Source organism: Eleutherodactylus coqui, chromosome 13, assembly GCF_035609145.1.
Source record: "Eleutherodactylus coqui strain aEleCoq1 chromosome 13, aEleCoq1.hap1, whole genome shotgun sequence".
Lineage (NCBI taxonomy): Eukaryota > Metazoa > Chordata > Amphibia > Anura > Eleutherodactylidae > Eleutherodactylus > Eleutherodactylus coqui.
The window spans coordinates 124,044,489-124,068,390 of record NC_089849.1 but is presented as its reverse complement, the minus strand read 5'-3'; the positions used below and the strand labels follow the sequence as shown (position 1 = coordinate 124,068,390).

Here is a 23,902-nt window from a genome sequence, read left to right as displayed (position 1 = left end):
GGATAGTGCTTGAACTTCTCCAATCCTTAGGATTGATCATAAACTGGGAAAAATCCAGCCTAGATCCCGGCAAACAGAAAACGTTTCTGGGTATAACGCTCGACTCAGAATCGCAATGCCCCTGCCTACCCGAGGAGAAAATACAAAAAATCCGACGGCTAGTCAAAACTTTTCTACGGAGACGATTATGCACAATTCGGGAAGCCATGTCTCTCCTGGGAAGCTTGACGTCATGCATTCCAGGAGTGGCATGGGCCCAGGCTCACACCAGAGCCCTGCAAGCCTCAGTCCTATCCACGTGGGACAAAAGGCAGTCCTCTCTAGGGACAAGAATGTACATCCCAAGCGCGGTGAAAGCATCCCTGCGTTGGTGGACATCCCCAGAGAACCTGCGGAGAGGGGTTCATTGGCTACAAAACCCAGCCACTCACATCACAATGGATGCAAGCGCCTGGGGATGGGGAGCGCATGTGGGGAACCAGTTCCTTCAGGGCCCATGGCCTCGAAGGACAAAAGAACAGTCCTCAAATTACAGGGAACTACAGGCCTTATGGCAGGTCCTACAGCAGTTAGGGAACTCGCTACGGGACCAGCATATAAAGATACTGTCAGACAATATCACGGCGGTCGCCCATATACGACACCAAGGGGGCACAAGATCTCCCTCCCTGCAAAACATCGCACAGAAAATTTTCCACTGGGCAGAGGGCCGGATCCTCTCGATCACGGCAACCCATTTGAAGGGGACGCTAAACCAAAAAGCGGACTTTCTCAGCAGGAGGCAAGTAGACCCAGGAGAATGGTCTCTCTCCCTGGAAGCATTCAGAATCTTGATCAACAAGTGAGGGACCCCACAATTGGACCTGTTCGCAACCAGGGAAAATGCCAAAGTAAGCAATTTCTTCTCCCTCCGGCCAGGAGATCGTCCGACAGCAGTAGACGCCCTAGGCCAAGACTGGGGAGAGGGGCTGGTGTACGCCTTTCCTCCTATACCATTGATCCCCAGAGTCTTACAACATTTCAGAACCCAGGTATGCACACTAATCCTGGTGACCCCCTTCTGGCCCAAAAGAAGCTGGTTCGGTCTTCTAGCAACATTGAGCGTCCAGGACCCAGTCACCTTCCCTACCTGGACAGATCTTCTATCGCAGGGGCCACTGAACCATCCGAGCCTAGACAAGCTCCACTTAACATCATGGCTCTTGAGGAATCCTCACTAAAAGAGAAGGGATTCTCAGAGAGAGTAGTAGAAACGTTAATGTCCAGCAGAAAAAAGACGACCCACCTTATCTACCAGAAAGTGTGGAGAAGGTTTTCCTCATGGAGACAGGGAAGGGATCGCGGGGATTCCATCCCGGACATCCCTCTAATCTTAGAGTTCTTGCAGGAGGGCCTAGAGATGGGCCTCTCTCCAAGCACCCTGAAGGTCCAGGTCGCAGCCCTTAGCGCCATATGTGACACAAAGTTCGCAGACAACAGATGGGTCAACAGGTTCCTAGCAGCAGCAACTAGATTACGGCCTAGGCCCATAAATCTTTTTCCAGACTGGAACCTTAATTGGGCTCTAAGGGCCATGACAACGGTACCCTTCGAGCCGATTGAAGCACTACCCATAAAAATGCTTACTATCAAGACCATTTTCTTAGTAGCCATCACCTCCGCAAGACGGGTTAGCGAGCTGCAGGCCTTGTCCATTCGCCACCCGCTCCTGAAAATCTCGGACACCAAATTAGTATTTAAAACGGACCCGGCGTTTATGCCAAAAGTAGTATCACATTTTCATAGGTCCCAAGACATAATAATTCCCTCATTTTTTAGTAAACCTAAAAACGAGGAAGAAAAAACCCTAAGCTGCCTGGACGTTAGGAAAGCAGTCCTAGGCTACTTAGAGGCGACAAGCCACTGGAGGCGGAACGACAACCTGTTCATCCAGTTCAGTGGCCCAAATAAAGGGAGCAAAGCAGCGAAAAGCTCCATAGCCAGGTGGATCCACCTGGCCATCATAGAGTCCTATAAGGCCCTCGGGAAGGAAATCCCTTTAGCTCTTAAAGCCCATTCTACAAGGGCAGTAGCATCCTCATGGGCCGAACATAGCTCAGCTTCGGTCGAGCAGATATGCAAAGCCGCAGTCTGGAAGAAACCCCACACGTTTGTTAAACACTATAGTGTAAAAGTGCAGCAGGACGAGGACATGGCCTTCGGGCCGCAAAGTCCTCTCGGCAGCAATCACACCCTAGGGAAACTTTAGTTGGTACGTCTCAATTGGTGCTGTCGTGGAGACGACTGGGGAAAAAATAGATTATACCTACCCGATAATCGGGTTTCCAGTAGTCTCCACGACAGCACCCGTACCTGTGGGGAAGGGGGGGGAGCTTTTAACCTCTCAGTGTGTTCCTGTCCTATCAGGAGGAGGCAATCTCAATTGGTTCTGTCGTGGAGACGACTGGAAACCCGATTATCGGGTAGGTATAATCTATTTTTTTTCCAATCAAAATCTCGAAGAATTGCTATCTGCAGTTCCTAATACCACAGAGGTGGTAGATGTCCAGCAACCACGATCGGTTCAGGACGAGATGTTTGGGGGTCTTAGGTCTCAGTGTAGGAAAGTTTTTACAGTGAATGAGACTTTAAAACACCTCATGACAGAGAAGTGGGAAAGTGCCGAAAGAAGCCTATCTCTCGTGAGTTTAAAGAAAGACTCCTGTTTGCACCCGAAGACATAAAACTGTGGAGCAAGGTGCCAAACGTGGACATCCCAGTGGCCAAGTTAATTAAAAAGACTTTTTTTCCCTTGGAAGATGTTACAATTAAACGATCCCATGGACAAAAATCCTCTTTATTTTTGGTGCCTAAGCCTAATGGTTCTTTCAGAACAATACTTATTTAAAAGCTCGTAAAGGGGTTGTCCTGCGGTAGCAAGTGGGGTTATACACTTCTGTATGGCCATATTAATGCACTTTGTAATATACATCGTGCATTAAATAATAGCCATACAGAAGTTATTCACTTACCTGCTCCGTTGCTGGCGTCCCCGTCGCCATGGTGCCGTCTAATTTCAGCGTCTAATCGCCTGATTAGACGCGCTTGCGCAGATGGGTCTTTTCCCTTCGGCTCGGTCCGGCAGCAGCGGCGTTCTGGCTCCGCCCCTTGTACGCGTCATCGCGTAGCTCCGCCCCATCACATGTGCCGATTCCAGCCTCCTGATTGGCTGGAATCGGCACACATGACGGGGCGGAGCTCCGCTGCTGCCGGACCGAGCCGAAGGGAAAAGACCCATCTGCGCAAGGGCGTCTAATCGGGCGATTAGACGCTGAAATTAGACGGCACCATGGCGACGGGGACGCCAGCAACGGAGCAGGTAAGTGAATAACTTCTGTATAGCTCATATTTAATGCACGATGTATATTACAAAGTGCATTAATATGGCCATACAGAAGTGTATAACCCCACTTGCTGCCGCGGGACAACCCCTTTAATATATTTCGGATTTCGATTTAAAATGGAGACTATTCGGTCCACAATTCCCTTAATTAGTCAGTCCAGCGTCATGTGAATGATTGATCTAAAAGACGCCTACTACCATATGCCCATTTATACTTCATACCAAAAATATCTCAGGTTTGCAGTTAAAATGGGTTCAAAGATAGTCCATGTTCAGTTTGTCCGTCTGCCCTTCCATATATCTTCTACTCCAAGAGTTTTTTTCCAAGGTTATGATTGAGCCAATTGTCTTTCTCAGAGGTATGGGGATTAATATGATTCCTTATCTTGATGACCACCTTATTATATCGAAGAGCTTGGACTCTACGAAGGGGCACCTGGGGCAGACACTTAAACTATTTTCCGAGCTAGGGTGGCTTAACAATTTTGAAAAATCCAGCCGGTCTGGGCTTTCAGTAGATTTTTCTCGGGATCTCCTTGACTCCTCAAAAGGTTATTCCTTCTTGCCTCAATCTTTAAAGGGAAGATATTATCCTCTCTATTAGGTTTAAGAAGAGGGACTCGGTCTCCATAAGAGAAGGTATGAGGGTACTCGGCCAAATGACAGCTTGTCTGCCAATGGTTCTTTGGGCACAATTTCATTCTAGGCCTCTCCAGCAAGAAATCCTGGCTACATGGGATAAAAAACAATCCTTGCTAGATAAAAAGTTAAAATTTTCCACCCCGTTGAAAAGATCCTAAGATTGGTGGCTATCACCCAGTAACCTTAAAGAAGTGGTCCAATGGTCCCTATTCCCATTTGTTTCAGTAACCACCGATGCTGTTGGGTTGGGGAGCACAGATAGCAGATAGAGAACTGCAGGGTTCCTAGTCTGCCTATGTCTGCTCTCAATCCTCGAACTACAGAGAACTCAGCAGTATGGAAAACATTAATTCAAGCTTAATATATAATACGTGGAAAACACGTAAAAATATTGTCAGACAACATGACAACCATGTCTTTCATTCGTCATCAGAAGAATATTCTCCTGGGCGGAGAACAAGATAGTCTTTATTGGCTGTTCACCTAAAAGGCTCCCCGAACATGATTGCAGATTTTCTGAGTCAGAAAAGACTAGATCCAGGGGAATGGTCTCTAAATCTGGAAGTATTGTATCTCCTGACTTCTCGGTGGGGTTACCCCCAAATAGACCTCTTTGCGGCAAAGACAAACTCAAAATGCCAAAAATTTCCTCCTTAAACCCAGAAAACAGCGCACTCTCCCAGGAATGAGACCTGGACCTGGCATACGCCTTTTACCCCCTTCCCTAATTTCCCAGGCTCTGCAAAAGATCCAGAACTGCAGGACCAGGGTTATCTTCATTGCCCCGGTGTGGCCAAAAAGGCCCTGGTTACCATTATTGACCTCTCTGGTGATACAGATTCCGCTGCCCCTCAGGCAGAACTTTCTGTCCCAAGGTCTGGTGTTCTGCCAGGAGATCTACTGGATGAAGCTGACAGCCTGGCTACTGAGTGGCAGAGATTGACAGACCAAGGACTATCGTCCAAGGCAATAAATACTCTCATAAAGAGTCAAAAGAACTCTACATGCAATACAGTTAGGGCCAGAAATATTTGGACAGTGACACAAGTTTTGTTATTTTAGCTGTTTACAAAAACATGTTCAGAAATACAATTATATATATAATATGGGCTGAAAGTGCACACTCGCAGCTGCAATATGAGAGTTTCCACATCCAAATCGGAGAAAGGGTTTAGGAATCATAGCTCTGTAATGCATAGCCTCCTCTTTTTCAAGGGACCAAAAGTAATTGGACAATGGACTCTAAGGGCTGCAATTAACTCAGAAGGCGTCTCCCTCGTTAACCTGTAATCAATTAAGTAGTTAAAAGGTCTGGGGTTGATTCCAGGTGTGTGGTTTTGGATTTGGAAGCTGTTGCTGTGACCAGACAACATGCGGTCAAAGGAACTCTCAATTGAGGTGAAGCAGAACATCCTGAGGCTGAAAAAAAAGAAAAAATCCATCAGAGAGATAGCAGACATGCTTGGAGTAGCAAAATCAACAGTCGGGTACATTCTGAGAAAAAAGGAATTCACTGGTGAGCTTGGGAACTCAAAAAGGCCTGGGCGTCCACGGAAGACAACGGTGGTGGATGATCGCCGCATACTTTCTTTGGTGAAGAAGAACCCCTTCACAACATCAACTGAAGTCCAGAACACTCTCAGGGAAGTAGGTGTATCTGTCTCTAAGTCAACAGTAAAGAGAAGACTCCATGAAAGTAAATACAAAGGGTTCACATCTAGATGCAAACCATTCATCAATTCCAAAAATAGACAGGCCAGAGTTAAATTTGCCGAAAAACACCTCAAGAAGCCAGCCCAGTTCTGGAAAAGTATTCTATGGACAGATGAGACAAAGATCAACCTGTACCAGAATGATGGGAAGAAAAAAGGGAACGGCACATGATCCAAGGCACACCACATCCTCTGTAAAACATGGTGGAGGCAACGTGATGGCATGGGCATGCATGGCTTTCAATGGCACTGGGTCACTTGTGTTTATTGATGACATAACAGCAGACAAGAGTAGCCGGATGAATTCTGAAGTGGACTGGGATATACTTTCAGCCCAGATTCAGCCAAATGCTGCAAAGTTGATCGGACGGCGCTTCACAGTACAGATGGACAATGACCCCAAGCATACAGCCAAAGCTACCCAGGAGTTCATGAGTGCAAAAAAGTGGAACATTCTGCAATGGCCAAGTCAATCACCAGATCTTAACCCAATTGAGCATGCATTTCACTTGCTCAAATCCAGACTTCAGACGGAAAGACCCACAAACAAGCAAGACCTGAAGGCTGCGGCTGTAAAGGCCTGGCAAAGCATTAAGAAGGAGGAAACCCAGCGTTTGGTGATGTCCATGGGTTCCAGACTTAAGGCAGTGATTGCCTCCAAAGGATTCGCAACAAAATATTGAAAAAAAAATATTTTGTTTGGGTTATGTTTATTTGTCCAATTACTTTTGAGCTCCTAAAATGTGGAGTGTTTGTAAAGAAATGTGTACAATTCCTACATTTTCTATCAGATATTTTTGTTCAACCCTTTAAATTAAACGTTACAATCTGCACTTGAATTCTGTTGTAGAGGCTTCATTTCAAATCCAATGCGGTGGCATGCAGAGCCCAACTCGCGAAAATTGTGTTACTGTCCAAATATTTCTGGCCCTAACTGTATATTCTCTAGGATATGGAGGAAATTCTGCAACTGGTGCGGATCACAAAGTCCATATCTGAGTAGCTCGACCTTACGAAGATCTAGATTTCTTACAAGAAGGTCTAGATAAGGGACTAAGCCTTAGAACCCTGCAGGTACAGGTGGTAGCTCTTAGTTCCTTTTTTGATGCCCAGCTAATAAAAAAATAGATGGGCACGCAGGTTTTTACGTGGGAGAGACAGGCTCAAACCCTTTGTTAGGAAATCAGTTCCCTCCTGGGATCTTAATTTGGTGTTAGACAGCCTCTGCGAACCTCTCTTTGAGCCCATACATTCGGCATCGCTTGAAAACCTATCCATCAAAGTAGCCTTTCTGGCAGCCATTACAACCGCTAGGCGGATTGGTGAGATACGGACATTATCGTGTAGAGAACCCTACCTAAGGGTACTGGACGATAGAATAGTCATGAGACTGTTTTTCCCAAAGTGGTGTCGAAATTCCACATGGAACAGGAAATAATTCTGCCTTCCTTCTGTCAGATTTTAGAAATGACACAGAATGGCGCTTGTGCAGCTTGGGTGCAGCCCTGACCTATTTACAGGTCTCACAAACTTAGGAAACCGGATAACTTATTCCTTCAATTTCATGGTCAGAAAAGGGAAAAAGCAGGGGGTTAAGAGCCCACACTACAAGGGCTTTCGCTTCCTCATGGGCTGAACATAATGAAGCTCCACAGAGCAGATTTGTACAGCCTCAATGTGGTGTAGCGTCCACACATTTAGGATGAAGTAAATGAGGAGAAAAGATACCTCCTGCACTCAGAGTAACCTATATGACACCATGTGACCCTGCCTAGATAGACACAGATATAGAAATAGGCTGATGCAGTCCGTGAGACGCAGTCTATATTGAAAAGACCTCTGCGATAAATTTAGGATAGTAAAAATTATTCGACAGAGATATGGGGTGCAACGCGTTTCGGAGCTCCAAATGCTCCTTTCTCAAGCAGAAAATAACTGATCATAAATAAGAGTTACAATAAAATCCTTGATTAAAACAGTGATTGTAAAGAAGTAGATATCTAGGCCGGGTCACATAGGTTACTCTGAGCGCAGGAGGTATCTTTTCTCCTCATTTACTTCATCCTGTATTGGGGTCCTTCTCCATGCATGCTCTCTTCTGATGTCCCATTTGGGGTTTCCTTCACCTATGACAACTATAATTGTTCCTTCCACCTGTTTTTTCTGTAAACTATCCCAGGTTTACTTCTTGTCTACAGTCAATAGAGGCGCTGTCAGACCTTCAATTTGCTTTGCTTGTCCCCACAGGATCTCCACTCTGGTAGGGAGCTGGCCTTTGGGCAGAAGGTCCTCCAGGCTGTGCTCCCCCTAATGTTATAATCTGGTATTGCCTCCATATGTGCTGTCAGGATGGACACTATGGTAAAACCAGAATTATTCTTACCGTTCATTCCTTTCCCATGAGTCCATCATGACCGCACGTACTTTCACTCCCTGGTAAACTACTCTATATGGTGCATGTAACAATATAAAGATCGGGCCTCGAACCCATTGTGATAATTTGAAGTCACTGGAGAATGGGGGTAGCAGGCGGCCTTTTGAACACTCCTGTTCCTGTCCCAGCGAGGTCAGAGGGCAAACTCCATGTGTGCTGTCATGATGGACTCATGGAAAAGGGATGAACGGTAAGAATAATTCTGGTTTTTATTATTTTTATCATATACTAGCTGACCCGTCGCGCGTTGCTGCGAAGACAGACATACATTCGTTTTTATATATCTAGATAACAACCAATCACAGCGCAGCTTTTTTAGGTTACCTCAGTGGTATAATGTATAACAACCAATCACAGCGCAGCTTTCATGTTATCTCAGCTTTATAATATATAACACCCAATCACAGCGCAGCTTATATGTTACCTCAGCAGTATAAAATATAACAACCAATCACAGTGCAGCTTTCATGTTACATCAGCAGTAAGAGAAATAACAACCAATCACAGCCCAACTTTTATTCTGCCTCAGCAATATAAAAAATAGCAACGAATCACAGCGCAGCTTTCATTTTGCCTCAGCGGTATAATATATAGCAACCAATCACAGCACAGCTTTTATTTTACCTCAGCATTCTCAATATCCAGGAATTCTCTTGTGATACGTTCAGCGGATGCATCATTTTGTAGTTGAACACTCATCCCATTGCTCGTAATGCCTTTTGCTTTTGTGCTTGAGATGGAAATCAAACGATCTTTGTATGGGGGGGGGGGCATAACTGTCGACGACGCTCGCACGCGCGCCATCTATCGTAGGATAGATGTACTATGCCAGTAATCTTCCCAGGAGTGTACTCAACAACTTCCCATTAACTTTTCCTATTTATGACATAATCAATGCTCGTGCCAAATTTCCTGTTTCTATGACATCGGGAAGCGAGAAAATTCGAATCTGTACGTAAAATTTGGACGCCAATTGGTTTGCGCTTAAAATTGAATAATCGAGTTAGGACCCATTAACTTTACCTATTTTTGACATAATCAATGCTTGTGCCAAATTTCAAGTTTCTATGACATTGGGAAGCGAGAAAATTAGATTCCGTACGTAAAATTTGAACGCTAATTCTTTGGCGCTTACAATTGAATAATCGAGTTGGGACCCATTAGCTTTTTCTATTTATGACATAATCAATGCTGGTGCCAAATTTCATGTTTCTACGACATTGGGAAGTGAGAGAATTAGTGGCAGTGATGGAAATCGAACGATCTACGTGGGGGGGGGGGGGTGTAACTGTCGACGATGCTCGCATGCGCGCCATTTATCGTAGAATAGTTGTACTATGCCTATAATCTTCCCAGGAGTGTACTCAACAACTTCCCAAAGTTTCATGGCGATCGGATGAATGGTGTAATAGTGCATAAAGGACAAACAGACAGACACACACACAGACAGACACGCATACATTCAATTTTATATATATAGATTATAAATCCTTTTTGCTTTCATGTGTTTTTATTTCATTCTGTAACTATGCTTTGCAGTTTTGGTACCTCGCCTGTGTTTATCTATCTATCTATCTATCTATCTATCTATCTATCTATCTATCTATCTATCTATCTATCTATCTATATATATATATATATATATATATATATATATATAAAGCTGAAAGCCCTCACTGACTGACTCACTGACTGACTCACTGACTTCCCAATGTCGTAGAAACATGAAATTTGGCGCAAGCATAGATTATCTCCAAAATAGGAAAAGAAATTGGGTCCCAACTCAATTATTCAATTCTATGCGCAAAACAATTGGCGTTGAAATTTAACGTACATAATCTAAATCTCTCACTTCCCAATGTCATAGAAACGTGAAATTTGGCACGAGCATTAATTATGTCATAAAAAGGAAACGCTAATGGGTCCCAATTCGATTATTCAATTCTATGCGCAAAAGAATTAGCGTCCAAATTTTACGTACGGAATCTAATTTTCTTACTTTCTGGTGTCATAGAAACATTAATTTGGCACTAGCATTGATTATGTCATAAATAGGAAAAGTTAATAGGTCCCAACTTGATTATTCAATTCTATGCGCAAAAGAATTGGCGTTGAAATTTTACGTGCGTAATGTAATTTTTTCACTTTCCGGTGTCATAGAAACAGGACATTTCGCACGAGCATTGATTATGTCATAAATAGTAAAAGCGAGTGGGTCCCAACTCCATTATTCAATTCTATGTGCAAAAGAATTAGCGTCCAAATTTTATGTACGTAATCTAATTCTCTCACTTCCTGATGTCATTTTATATAAAGTAAACGTCGCATGGTTACCTCCCCGTGGTGTTTCCTGGGTAACGCAGAGAACTATGCAAAATGGTGAACATATGTTTTTCCTCATTATCTCTAAAGTAACCACGACTTCATAAGATTTTCCGTGTGAACACCAGATAAACACCAGTACCAAATTAACTCGGGCGAAGCCGGGTATATCAGCTAGTCTATATATATATATAATGTCGTAGAAACATGAATTTTGGCGCAAGCATAGATTATCTCCAAAATAGGAAAAGTAATTGGGTCCCAACTCGATTATTCAATTCTAGCGCAAAAGAATTGGCGTCACAATTTTACGTACATAATCTAAATCTCTCACTTCCCAATGTGATAGAAACGTGAAATTTGGCACAAGCATTGATTATGTCATAAATAGGAAAAGTTAATAGGTCCCAACTTGGTTATTCAATTCTAGTGCAAAAGAATTGGCGTCCAAATTTTACGTGCGGAATGTAATTTTCTCACTTTCCGGTGTCATAGAAACGGGAAATTTGGCACGAGCATTGATTATGTCATAAATAGGAAAAGCTAATGAGTCCCAACTCGATTATTCAATTCTAGCGCAAAAGAATTGGCGTCGAAATTTTACGTGCGGAATGTAATTTTCTCACTTTCTGGTGTCATAGAAACGGGAAATTTGGCACGAGCATTGATTATGTTATAAATAGGAAAAGCTAATGGGTCCTAACTCCATTATTCAATTCTATGCGCAAAAGAATTAGCGTCCAAATTTTACGTACATAATCTAAATCTCTCACTTCCCAATGTCATAGAAACATGAAATTTGGCACAAGCATTGATTGTGTCATAAATATGAAAAGTTAATGGGTCCCAACTCGATTATTCAATTCTAAGTGCAAAAGAATTAGTGTCCAAATTTTATGTACGTAATCTAATTCTCTTACTTCCTGATGTCATTTTATATGAAGGAAACGTCGCATGGTTACCTCCCCGTGGTGTTTCCTGGGTAACGCAGAGAACTATGCAAAATGGTGAACATATGTTTTTCCTCAGTATCTCTAAAGTACCCACGACTTCATAAGATTTTCCGTGTGAACACTAGATAAACACCAGTACCAAATTAACTCGGGCGAAGCCGGGTATATCAGCTACTCTATATATATAAAGCCGAAAGCCCTCACTGACTGACTCACTGACTGACTCGCCAAAAGTTCTCAAACTTCCTGATGTCGTAGAAACATGAATTTTCGCACGAGCATAGATTATCTCCAAAATAGGAAAAGTAATTGGGTCTCAACTCGATTATTCATTTCTAGCGCAAAAGAATTTGCGTCGAAATTTAACGTACATAATCTAAATCTCTCACTTCTCAATGTCATAGAAACGTGAAATTTGGCACGAGCATTGATTATGTCATAAATAGGAAAAGTTAATGGGTCCCAACTCGATTATTCAATTCTAGCACAAAAGAATTAGTGTCCAAATTTTACGTACGGAATCTAATTTTCTCACTTTCTGGTGTCATAGAAACGTGAAATTTGGCACGAACATTGATTATGTCATAAATAGGAAAAGCTAATGGGTCCCAACTCCATTATTCAATTCTATGCGCAAAAGAATTAGCGTCCAAATTTTACGTACATAATCTAAATCTCTCACTTCCCAATGTCATAGAAACATGAAATTTGGCATGAGCATTGATTATGTCATAAATAGGAAAAGCTAATGGGTCCCATCTTGATTATTCAATTCTAAGTGCAAAAGAATTTGTGTCCAAATTTTATGGACGTAATCGAATTCTCTCACTTCCTGTTGTCATTTTATATAAAGGAAACGTCGCATGGTTGCCTCCACGTGGTGTTTCCTGAGTAACGCAGAGAACCATGCAAAATGGTGAACATATGTTTTTCCTCGGTATCTCTAAAGTAACCACGACTTCATAAGATTTTCCGTGTGAACACCAGATAAATACCAGTACCAAATTAACTCGGGCGAAGCCGGGTATATCAGCTAGTATATAATAAATATCACCATTTTTTCTTTTGCTCCAACTTTATTCTCCACCTATTATAGTCTATGTCTAGTATGTAATCTAACAACTAATGAAGGGGTCTCGCCCCGTATTTCCATGCTGGTTGTCTAAATCACCAAATAAATGAGAAGTTGAATCAGATTGTTTTAGTAATTTGATTGCTTTGAGAGCGCTGCGCTGAACCACCAGTTTTTTTTGTCAGTTTGATTTCTGTTTTTCATGATTATCCGTTCAGTCGAGGCCGACCTCTGGTCACTTTATGGATCATCATTCTCCATACTTTCCTATTCTTGGCCGCTTCTTTCAGTTCTTGTCTGTATCCGCCCTGATTGCGTCCAGCCAGCGTGTTCTTTGGCGTCCTCTTCTTTGTGACCCACTAACTACGCGGAGCACCAATGTTGTTTCACATGATGTGTTCAGAGTACGAGCGCCGCTGTTTGCTGATTTTGCCCTCTGGTGATATTTTTGGTTTGATACACTCTAGGGCCATCTTGTTGGTGACCATTGCCGTCCGCGGTATACGCAGCATTCTTGCTTGAAAGCATCAGTTTCCTTCTATCTGCCTTCCTGAATGTCTGTCTAACTTTCACAGTTGTATATGGTGATCACGAACACGATAGCAGTTATCAGTCGGATCTTAGTAGCTAGAATCTTCCATATCCTTGCGATTCCTTGGATTGCGCTGAGGCCGAGAGCAATTCTTCATTTCATTTCTGGTCCTGATTTTCCATTGCCGTCAATTTTGGAATCCGAGGAAGACGAAATCTTTAACTGATTCAATTTCCTCATTGTTTATTTTTACGTAGACTGCCCCATTACGTGGACGGCCCCAATTACTTGTTGCCGCCATTACCCTTGCTCTCTTTATGTTGAGGTATAGCGCCATGCTCTCTCTTCTTTACCTCCTCAGATCGGATATTGCAGATCCTTTTCACTTTCTGTGAGTAATGTATTATCGGCATATCCAAGGTTGTTGATGTTCCTTCCACCGATTCTTCACTCTAGTTGTTGATCCGTCCAGGTTGCATCGTCTCATGATTGTCTTGACGTACAGATTGGACAGGGCCGGTGATAGATCACAGCCTTGTCAGACAACATTCTCACTCCCCAACCAATCGGTGTTACCGAGCTGCTGTCCGTACTGCGGCTTCTTGGTTCGGACCAACTCTTCCAGATGCTCAGGGATGCCCACGTGCTTCATACATTCCCGCAGCCTGTTGTGTTCACTGCAGTCCAATGCTTTGTCATAGTCTATGAAGCACATGTTCACATCCTTAACCTCTTACTGATGGCTTATTTTGCACCTTAATGACCAGGGAATTATTTTTTTTCATTCTTCCTCTACTTTTTATTTTAGCAAGAAAGCTCTTCCTGACTTATTAAGAATGGAGAAGAATAGGAAAGGGTCGGCTGATAGAATATTAGAGCTCACCCTAGAGATAATCTACCTGCTGACTGGAGAGGTGAGGAGTCTGGGAAGTGTCTTGTATGGTGTAACTAGCTGATATGCCCGGCTTCGCCCAAGTTATTTTGGTACAGGTGTTTACCTGTTGTTCACACTGAAAATGTTATGAAATCGTGGTTACTTCAGAGGATTAAAATCTGTATACACATAAAGGAGAGTTAGATTCTCCTCAGACTGCATGTACCGATGTCCCTCTGCAGAATGTACTGCCCCTCCCACTCTCCTCACTTTAGACCCTTAAAGGTAATGCCCCTTTTTATTCAAATTTAATCCCAGACTGGAGGTTGCAGCCCCTCCTTAGCCTTAAAGCCTCCATCCCTGCAGTCCATGGCCACTTCCATATGTACTTTACAGTCTTTCAGTACACTATATGGACAATGTATTTGGACACTGCATGTTTTTCAGAAAAAAAGTGCTTTATTATTCTATTTAGTAATGTGTAGGCCCTCCTTTTTGCTTGTATTATAGCGGCAGCACGTCGTTACTTTTCCTGTTTAGGACCTAAAGAATGGTTGCACCAAATTTCACATTTGTACGATACTGAGAAGTTACATCACATAGGAGGTTACTCACTTTTGCACTTGGAATTGGATAATCAAGTTGCGATCCCTTTGCCTTTCCTATTTAGGACCTTGAGAATGGTTGTGCCAAATTTCACGTTTGTACAAAATCGGAAAGTTAGAGAATTAGTGGCGAGTCAGTGAGTGAGTGAGTGAGGGCTTTCACCTTGATAGATAGATAGATAGATAGATAGAGCAGAGACAAGACTGGAGAGGTGGGGCGATGTATAACATGAAGTCAATGGCTCTGTCTGTGCCCAGGATTACATGGTAGTGAAGAAGACCACTGAGGATTGTGCAGCAGATGGTCGGGCCCAGGATCCTATCACAGCGTCTTCACCTCACTCACAGATACGTAAGGAGATCCTGAAACTTATCAATAAGATCACAGAGCTGCTGACCGGAGAGGTGAGTGCTGCCGGGGTTTTCGGGAGGGAGGTTTCTGTAGCTTTGCATATGGTTGCAGTATGTGATGTAAAGGGTTATTGTTAACATGCGAATAACCCTTATTATGTGGCCTATCCACATAATATGCCACTGAAGTCTGATAGGTGCGGGTCCCGCCTATGGGACACGTATCTAACCCGAGCTGTGACCACCATTGGACCTGACCCAGCTGTATGTGGTAGATGGAGATGGGCAGGGGTATATGAAACAGCCGAGTGGGCTTCGCTAAGCTTTTTCCTTACGTCTCATAGTAAGTGAAGTTGCACAAAGGGCATAGCGCAGCAAGTGTGGAGGTATCATAATGTGTACATTGGGCGGGAGGGGTGGTGTAGACGTTGCTCTGGCACCCTTGCGCCACTGATGCTAATGGGGCATCAAGGAGTCTATATATTCCCCACTCCTGAGCCGCTCCTTACAGTAAATAATAGATAATATTTTACCCCTTATTGAAGGTTAATTTTGCACCTTAGTGGCAATTTTTTTATTTGTTTTTGCGCAGTCATGTTCCAAGAACCATAACATTTGTTTGTCAATATAGCAATATGAGACCTTGTTTTTGTGGGATCAGATGCACTTTGAATAGTACCACTTTGAAGTACATATAATTTAACTTTTATTAACCCCTTAAGGACACGGCCTATTTTGGGCTTAGGCGGCGCAACGATTTTTGGCAGATTTTCATCCCTATTTTTCAAAAGCCATAACTTTTTTTTATTTTTCTGTCGACGCGGCCATATGAGGGCTTGTTTTTTGCGCGGCGAACTGTAGTTTTTTATGGATGCCATTTTTTGGGTAATTAGACTATATTGTAAAACTTTTTTATTGTTTTTTTTATGACAGGGAGAGAAAACGCATCAATTCTGCCATAGATTTTTTTTTTTTTTTTTTTACAGCGTTAATCATGTAGCATAAATGACACAACAAATTTTTTTCTGCGGGTCGGTACGATTAGAACGATACCAAAATTTTTCTATTTTTTTAGGTTTTACCACTTTGCAATAAAAACCCTTCTTTTTTGGAAATCTTTTTTTTTTTTTTCTAAATTGCATTCAAAGTCTTTTTTTTTTTTTTTTTTTTTTTCCATGGACGGAGCTCTGTGAAGGCTTATTTTTTTGCGAAACAGGTTGTAGTTTTCATTGGTACCATTTTGGGGTACGTATGGATTTTTTGATCACTTGTATTGCGTTTTTTGGGAGGCAAAATGCTAAAAATTAGCATTTTGTCTGTTTTTTAGCATTCTTTTTTACACTTTTTGCCATGCAGGATAAAAAGCATGTGCAACTCATTGTACGCATCGTTACGGACAAGACGATACTCTATATGTGAGAATTTGTTTATGCTAATATGAGAAAAAAACAGTTTTGTTTTTTTTCTTTCTTTTTTTTTTCACATTTTTCTTTTTTTTTTTTAACGCCATTTGTGTCCCTGTGGGGAACTTAGAGCATAGCACCGATGATCGCTATGACAAGGCATTACAGGACTTCTCTCCTGCAATGCCTTATCGCTTATTACAGCGATCATAGGTAGTGTAGGTTACGTCCTGTTACCATCGCAAGCAGCCGGGCTCTCTGCGATTACATCGTGAGAGCTGGATGACGTCACAGAGGGAGTGTGCTCTCTCTGTGAACCCTTCCCATGATGCGATCTACATAGTATTTTTTGTATTTGTATTGCCATCGCTGCATCTGATTGGGCAAACCACTTGATTGTATTCCCCAAATAAGCCGTAGAAATTAGTGGGAGATTCCATTGGTATAATTTTACTGTACATGAGATCTTTTGATCATATTTTACTGCCTTTTTTGGAAGGAGGATGAATGAGAAATAGCAATTCTGGCATTCTTTATTTTCATTCACCATGCAGGGTTTCTGGGTAATTGGACTGTAGACCTTTTAGAGTAGCATATTGTTAGCAGACTTTATGTTTACTTAAGAAGCACTTTTTTTCTAGCGGTCATCCGTATTTCAGTTATCAGACTGACTGACCTACTAACTAGAGCATCCATGACTTATTAGGTTCCTGAAGTCCAATAGAAGCGCGTTAAACCTTTTGAACCTTTTTATTTATAATGAACCTTTGCTATAATTGTATCCTTGAATGCATAATTAAAAGGATCTCCGTCTGAAATATTGAGCCCTGGAGAGTAGGGCACTTATCAGAAACCTATTGTTTAGGGATACGCATATCTAGAGAGGCGCATATAGTCTAAGAGCACACCTGGATAGGGGGGCGGTGACAGCAGAGTGATCCCCACTGTTACCTGCTCACTTATGCTCGCCTATGCTAGATCCAGGGGTTCCTTTATTTTCCACACGGTTACCTCCAACTTGAGTAGCAGAAACTGGTTTGTAATTGACTGGCAGATTAGCGTTATATCTGCCTTCTTGGCCAGTCAATGACCCCCTAGGTCATACCAGGCTATTCATACATCAGGGCTCTACTGGTCATCTACTACTTAAATTAGTATCCACCCACTCCTTATTTGTGGAGGGTAGTTTTTTTATGTTTTCTGTCTGTTTTGTCTTTAAGTCCCGTGTTTTAATTAAGTACAATAAAGTAAAGTTTTAGGGCTCTTCTTCTGTGAGTAACATATTGAGTGGAGACCCCTCTGTCCGGTGATAAATATTCAACAATACCTTTTGGTTTGCAATAACTATAGAAAGGGAAATGTTATTTTCAGTACAACTGTCGGCCTCTCGGGTTAGCTTCTGCTACAAAAGATAATGGCGGACCCGTTTGCCATCCTGAGGAAGAAATCAATTATAATAATTCCATCCTGATTGTAGCCGAAACCAAGGAGCTCTCAGTCTCATCTACTAATTACTATCCAGCTTCCTTAGTCTCTGGACTGGATACTCATTTGGGAAAATCGGAAATGACTGCCGGTCAGAGAAGGACCGCTCTCGGAATAGTTCTGTTCTCGGAGAAACAATGTTCTTTTCTTGCTGTATATAAAATACAAAATCTTCAGCTTAAAGGGGTTGTCCCGCGCCGAAACGGGGTTTTTTTTTTTTCAACAGCCCCCCCCCCCCGTTCGGCGCGAGACAACCCCGATGCAGGGGTTAAACAAGAACACCGGACAGCGCTTACCTGAATCCCCGCGCTCCGGTGACTTCTTACTTACCTGCTGAAGATGGCCGCCGGGATCTTCTCCCTCGGTGGACCCCAGGGCTTCTGTGCGGTCCATTGCCGATTCCAGCCTCCTGATTGGCTGGAATCGGCACGTGATGGGGCGGAGCTACACGGAGACCCATTGAGAAAAGAAGAAGACCCGGACTGCGCAAGCGCGTCTAATTTGGCGATTAGACGCTGAAAATTAGACGGCTCCATGGAAACGAGGACGCTAGCAATGGAACAGGTAAGTGAAAAATTTCTGATAACTTCTGTATGGCTCATAATTAATGCACAATGTACATTACAAAGTGCATTAATATGGCCATACAGAAGTGTATAGACCCACTTGCTTTCGCGGGACAACCCCTTTAAGACATTTCTGAAACTGACGAGTTGTTTTGTGCAGTCAGCTCTGTACTTTCTAGGGAAACGTACCTCTGGCATTCCAGCAGTTGCCTACAAGAATTTTCCAGAATGCAATTCTTTTCTGTAGGGGACAAGAAGCAGGTTACTCTAAACAGAAGGGTAATGGGGAATATTCTTTATGCTCGCGGCTATTGAACAATAATTTGATGAGGGGGTTAGGTGGCTTCACAATCCTGTGAGTCAGATCATGACATATACCAGTTTTCAGTTGGGGGCTCAAGAAATCTGGTCTTAGTACACCAAGCAGTCAGCAGAGATGTTTAGAATGGAAGGTGATAAAATACACCCTTTGACCAAAAAAATCAAGGTCCTGTAGAAGGATTTGCCGTTACATTCCAGGCAGATATGCAAATGTTAGAGTTGTGGTGTGAATAGATGAACAGTCATTGCGAGCTGTGAGGTCCTAAAAGTGGTTCTACCTTTGGCCTATAAAAAGGCTCTCAGAGGCTCCCTGTGGACCACTTCTTCCGCTTGTGTGAAGTTTGTTGACCACTAGACGGCTCTACAATGCAGAAAAGAGATTTCACCCCATTACCAGAGTCTGAGAGGGGGCGCATTATTGGAATGCAAGAAGCTGGATGGTCATATTGACAGCCACTTGGGCCGTTCTGACCAGACTGTTAGGAGGTGTTGGGATGAGTGGATGTGTGCGGACACACATACAAGGCAATCGGGCTCAAGACGCCCTTGACAAACCACCAGTAGAGAGGATCATCAGATCGACCAACAAGCACGAGCAGTTCTAACAGTTTCGCTGTCCACTATCGTTACTGGCTCCTGTGTTGGAACCATTTCGAGGCGTTCAGCTGAAAGACATATGGTATCACAGCACCCATACATGCCAACTTTGACAGCTACGAGATTGCACGATCAAGAGACTCAGTTACAGCAAATGTGGAGAAAGATGTGGCAGAATACCATATAGAACCTGTATCCTTCCATGCCCACCTGCATCACATCCAAGGTAGAGGAGACCCAACAGGGTACTAGAGCCTCCATGCTCTCCATATCAAATCTTGTATCCAAGCTAGAGGGGGCCCAACAGGTTACTAGAGCCTCCATGCCAGCCCGTATCACATCTTGTATCCAAGCTAGAGGTAATACAACAGGGTAGTAAAGCATCCATACCCACCAGTATCACATCTACTATCCAAGCTAGAGGCGGTACAACAGGGTACTAGAGCCTCCATGCCTGCCCGTATCACATCCTGTACCCAAGATTGAGGCAGCCCAACAGGGTACTAGAGCCTCCATGCCTGCTCGTATCACATCCTGTATCCAAGCTAGAGGTGGTACAACAGGATACTAGAGCCTCCATGTTTGCCTGTATCACATCTTGTATCCAAGCTAGAGGCGGTACAACAGGGTACTAGAGCCTCCATGCCCGCCCGTATCACATCCTGTATCAAAGCTAGAGGTGGTACAACAGGGTACTAGAGTCTCCATTGTCCCCCTGTATCGGAATGATCTAAAAGAGACCCTTTTGTTCAATGCTTTTATCCTTCTTCTTCCTCCCCTCCCCTTACTAATAATGGGCTATTTCATAAATGGGTTAAATGATAACCGGCATCATTGATACTTAATATACTTACCCAATAGAGCATACAGCATGGCAGCTGATGTCCTATTTATACATTGTTGCGCAGTGCGGGTGGACAGTAGTTTGTGGGGTTATTGCCCGCACACCTCTTTGCTTCGGCTCAGAGGCGTCCATCGGTATGCTCCGCCCACGTGGGAGGCATGACCCGGCTGATGAGGTGTTTCCCTACGTGAATCTCATTGAAGGATAGTGCCCCACCCCCAGCAATGAGGGGGCGGAGCTAGGAGCATGTAAGCTCCCTTGGTGCCAGCAGATCTAGATAGGCTGTCGGCGTCATCGCTGGTCAGCCAGAAGTCTGTGTATTCTCCTGTCTCGTTCCTGCTAACTCCTGATGAAATACTGCCATTTTTGCAATGTGGAAATGCGTCAATTAAGCAGAAACCGTTTGCTATTGTGCAGAGCTGGTAGACAGCTATTGTAGCCTTTTCTCTCATTTATCGGCCTGATCATAGCAAGTGAGCTGAGTTAATAGATAGTGAGCTATTGCAGCTCTGTTTCTCAGTTGTCAGCCTGGCTTAGTTGCCATTCATAGCAAGTCTATACTTTCCAACAATAGTTGCTTGCTAGGGTAAGATAGAATGCCAAGCCCGTCTGAGTCTGGCTGGCGGGGCAATGAGCCCCATGCTCGGGGGTGATTGGTTAGCATTTAGCTGGTAAGATACGAGTTGGGTATCGAAAGCTTTCATCTATTTCTAAGGATGATTCTGGCTGCGGTTACTCTCTTATACCATCTATATAAGTTTCCTCTCCCGATGGGTAGAAGATGGCCGATGGCTATCGCTGGAGAGTTTATTCACTTCGCTGGCTGATTTCCTATATGAGTCTGAGGGACTTCTTTATAGTCTCCTCTTCAGTGAACTGGACTTGTAGTGTCCATTTCTGGGTGATTTCCAACAATTCATCTAACCCATCATCTAGGGGCCGTTGATGTATGATGCTATGTCCCAGACACTTCAAACATCTTCAGAGGTCTATTGGACTAGTTTAAGCATCAGATTGTTTCTCCTTTTTCCAGTTATGTGCTCCATTTTAAACATTTAGTATTAAAGGTTTAGTTTTAGGTTCCTCCTTGTGACGGGACCTCCTATATAATTGTGACCCTCATGAGCCGTCATGTTCTCACATCAGCGGTACCGTCTGCATAGCTCTTGCGGCCATGACCCCGCTAACTCCAAGACTCTTTCTTTTGTTTATATTCCCCCCAGTTCCACCGCATGGGTCCTTGTATTCGGCTCCCGCCCCTGTAAATGTGTAGCGTGTGGTTGCCCGAGTCTGATATCACCCATTGACAGTGAGGGGTGAGCTGTGTCTCACACAAAGACAAACTCTCTCAAACCAGAGCGGTCCTGCTGGCTTTTTAAAAACTTTTTTTTGTTTGGGATAACTTTTCTCAGTTGTCATGTGCCCAGAGACCCCTTTGGCTTCCATGGCCTTCCTTGTGAGTGCTGTATTGTAACAGTGCAGCCGCAGGGCTCAGTAGCGCCATCGAGCACCAGCAGTTGTCTGCCACAGTCATCATTTAAAACCGGTGAGGAATAGTTTATTTTGTACTACTACAATGTATATCTTCATTAAATGCTAATCCCCTATTTCCCCGAAAATAAGCCCTAGCCTTCTTTTCAGAGAGGCTTGAAATATAAGCCCCAATCAGCAAATAAGCCCTAGTTACACTACATAAAAAAAAAATACATTACCTAGTAGGCTCGGTCCAGGCTCCTCCCTAGAGCTTTCGTCGCGTTTCCTGCAGTCCTAAGCCGGTTGTACAACATCACTTCCTGGTTAAATAAATCCCACCTCCAGGAAGGGATGGCTGTGATTGGTTTATCGACCGCTGCTCAGCCAATTAATGCAGCGCTGGATGAACCAATGCAATGACTGTGATTGGCCGTGTCTCAGCCAATTCATAAATCCCGCCTCTACAACAGGATGGCTGTTGATTGGCTGAGCAGCAGTTGAAGAAACAATCACAGCCATCGCTTCCTGGAGGCAGAGTTTATGAATCCCGTAACCAGAAAGTGATGTTGTATGAGCGGCTGAGGACTGCAGGAAGCGCATCGGAGCTGTGGAGAGCAGCGGGAGGGACCTGGACTGAACAAGCCTGCTAGGTAAGTATAATAAGACCTCACTGGAAATAAGAGCTACTGCCTCTTTTGGGGCAAAATTGTATATAAGACAGGGTCTTATTTTTGGGAAAACACGTTATATCTTCCCCATTATTTGCAACACAAACATAAGTTGTAAAGAAGCATTGCGGGAACATTTTCCATCTTTGGACCTCTTGCAATTCCCAATGGGTAAATACCAGTACAGGTATTTTCTTACTAGGTGCTTTAGTCCTAAAGTTTCCAGCTCTGTGCCATTCTTCCGTTGTAGCATAGATCCCAGACTCTCGCACTGTGAATCCTATAGTGTCCGGAGATGAGTCTCTGCATTCCTATGCATTGCCTGCCCTTTTATAGAACAATCATGGAAGAATAAAGATTATTTTTTAGAGACCCTTTTATGTTTCGGGGTCTGCATTCCTATCAGGCGCTCGTTGACTCACGTTTTCCCACAGTGCTTTTTTATGACTTGGAATCAAATGGAAAAAACATCTAAGTGCAACAACCGTATCCAGGAATTAGAAAAATCTAAATAAGATGTAAATTCCGCTGTCACATTGTTCTGCCTATGAAAAGAGGGCTGAAATTCAGTAAATATTATATGGGCTTCAATCATGTGGAAGATGACATAAAAGGGGTTGTCCCGCGCCGAAACGGGTTTTTTGTTTTTTTTTAACCCCCCCCCCGTTCGGCGCGAGACAACCCCGATGCAGGGGTTAAAAAAACAAACCGGAGAGTGCTTACCTGAATCCCGGCGGTCCGGCGTCTTCATACTCACCTGCTGAAGATGGCCGCCGGGGTCTGCTCCCTCCGTGGACCGCAGCTCTTCTGTGCGGTCCATTGCCGATTCCAGCCTCCTGATTGGCTGGAATCGGCACGTGACGGGGCGGAGCTACACGGAGTCGGCATTCTGCACGAGCGGCTCCATTGAATACAGCAGAAGACCCGGACTGCGCAAGCGCGGCTAATTTGGCCATCGGAGGCCGAAAATTAGTCGGCACCATGGAGACGAGGACGCCAGCAACGGAGCAGGTAAGTATAAAACTTTTGATAACTTCTGTATGGCTCATAATTAATGCACAATGTACATTACAAAGTGCATTATTATGGCCATGCAGAAGTGTATAGACCCACTTGCTGCCGCGGGACAACCCCTTTAAGCTATGGGCTTTCACTGTCAGCAGGTACCTGCTAAATGCACTGCAAAAGCCAGGATGGTTCACAGGCCATGTTTCACCTTTTATCCCCATTAACTTTTAGTCTCTTTGTATCAGGTTCCCATAAGGTGTCAGGAAGTTGCGATCTATTTCTCCATGGAGGAGTGGGAGTGTTTAGAAGAACACAAGGATGTCTACAAGAACGTCATGATGGAGGACCACCAGCCGCTTCCATCCCTGGGTATGAGGAGACCTTCCTGGTTGTTAATGATAGATATTTGCTTTGTTAGGCCGCCTTCACCTGAGCCTTTGGGTCACATCGATTTGCTTCAGTTTTTAGAACTATTTTTATAATTCTGTTGTATAAAGGACAATAGAATAAATCGTTACATGGTGGACTTCTGGAAGTCTGACTGCAGTCCTACAGTGTTGATCCAGAAGAAAGGAAAAACCCTGAATGCCAATTGGCCCATATTGGGTAGAAAAATTCCTTTTTGAATCCCTGCATCAACGACCCATCTCTAAAAATC

The 23,902-nt window shown here is 43.6% G+C and overlaps 1 protein-coding gene across 8 annotated transcripts in view; it reads left to right on the top strand.

The window, feature by feature from the left end:
* LOC136588074 (oocyte zinc finger protein XlCOF6-like) overlaps positions 1-23,902 on the top strand; it is a 90,160-nt gene that overhangs the window by 47,402 nt on the left and 18,856 nt on the right. For 3 of the 8 annotated variants that reach the window (XM_066586995.1, XM_066586992.1, XM_066586993.1), the window contains exons 3-5: positions 13,858-13,963; positions 14,787-14,933; positions 23,490-23,613. In XM_066586995.1, coding sequence (XP_066443092.1) covers positions 13,886-13,963; positions 14,787-14,933; positions 23,490-23,613 — 349 coding nt within the window. In that variant the 5' untranslated portion in view covers positions 13,858-13,885. The remainder of the gene's footprint in view (positions 1-13,857; positions 13,964-14,786; positions 14,934-23,489; positions 23,614-23,902) is intronic. The other 5 variants (XM_066586990.1, XM_066586989.1, XM_066586996.1 and 2 more) reach the window with 2 other exon arrangements.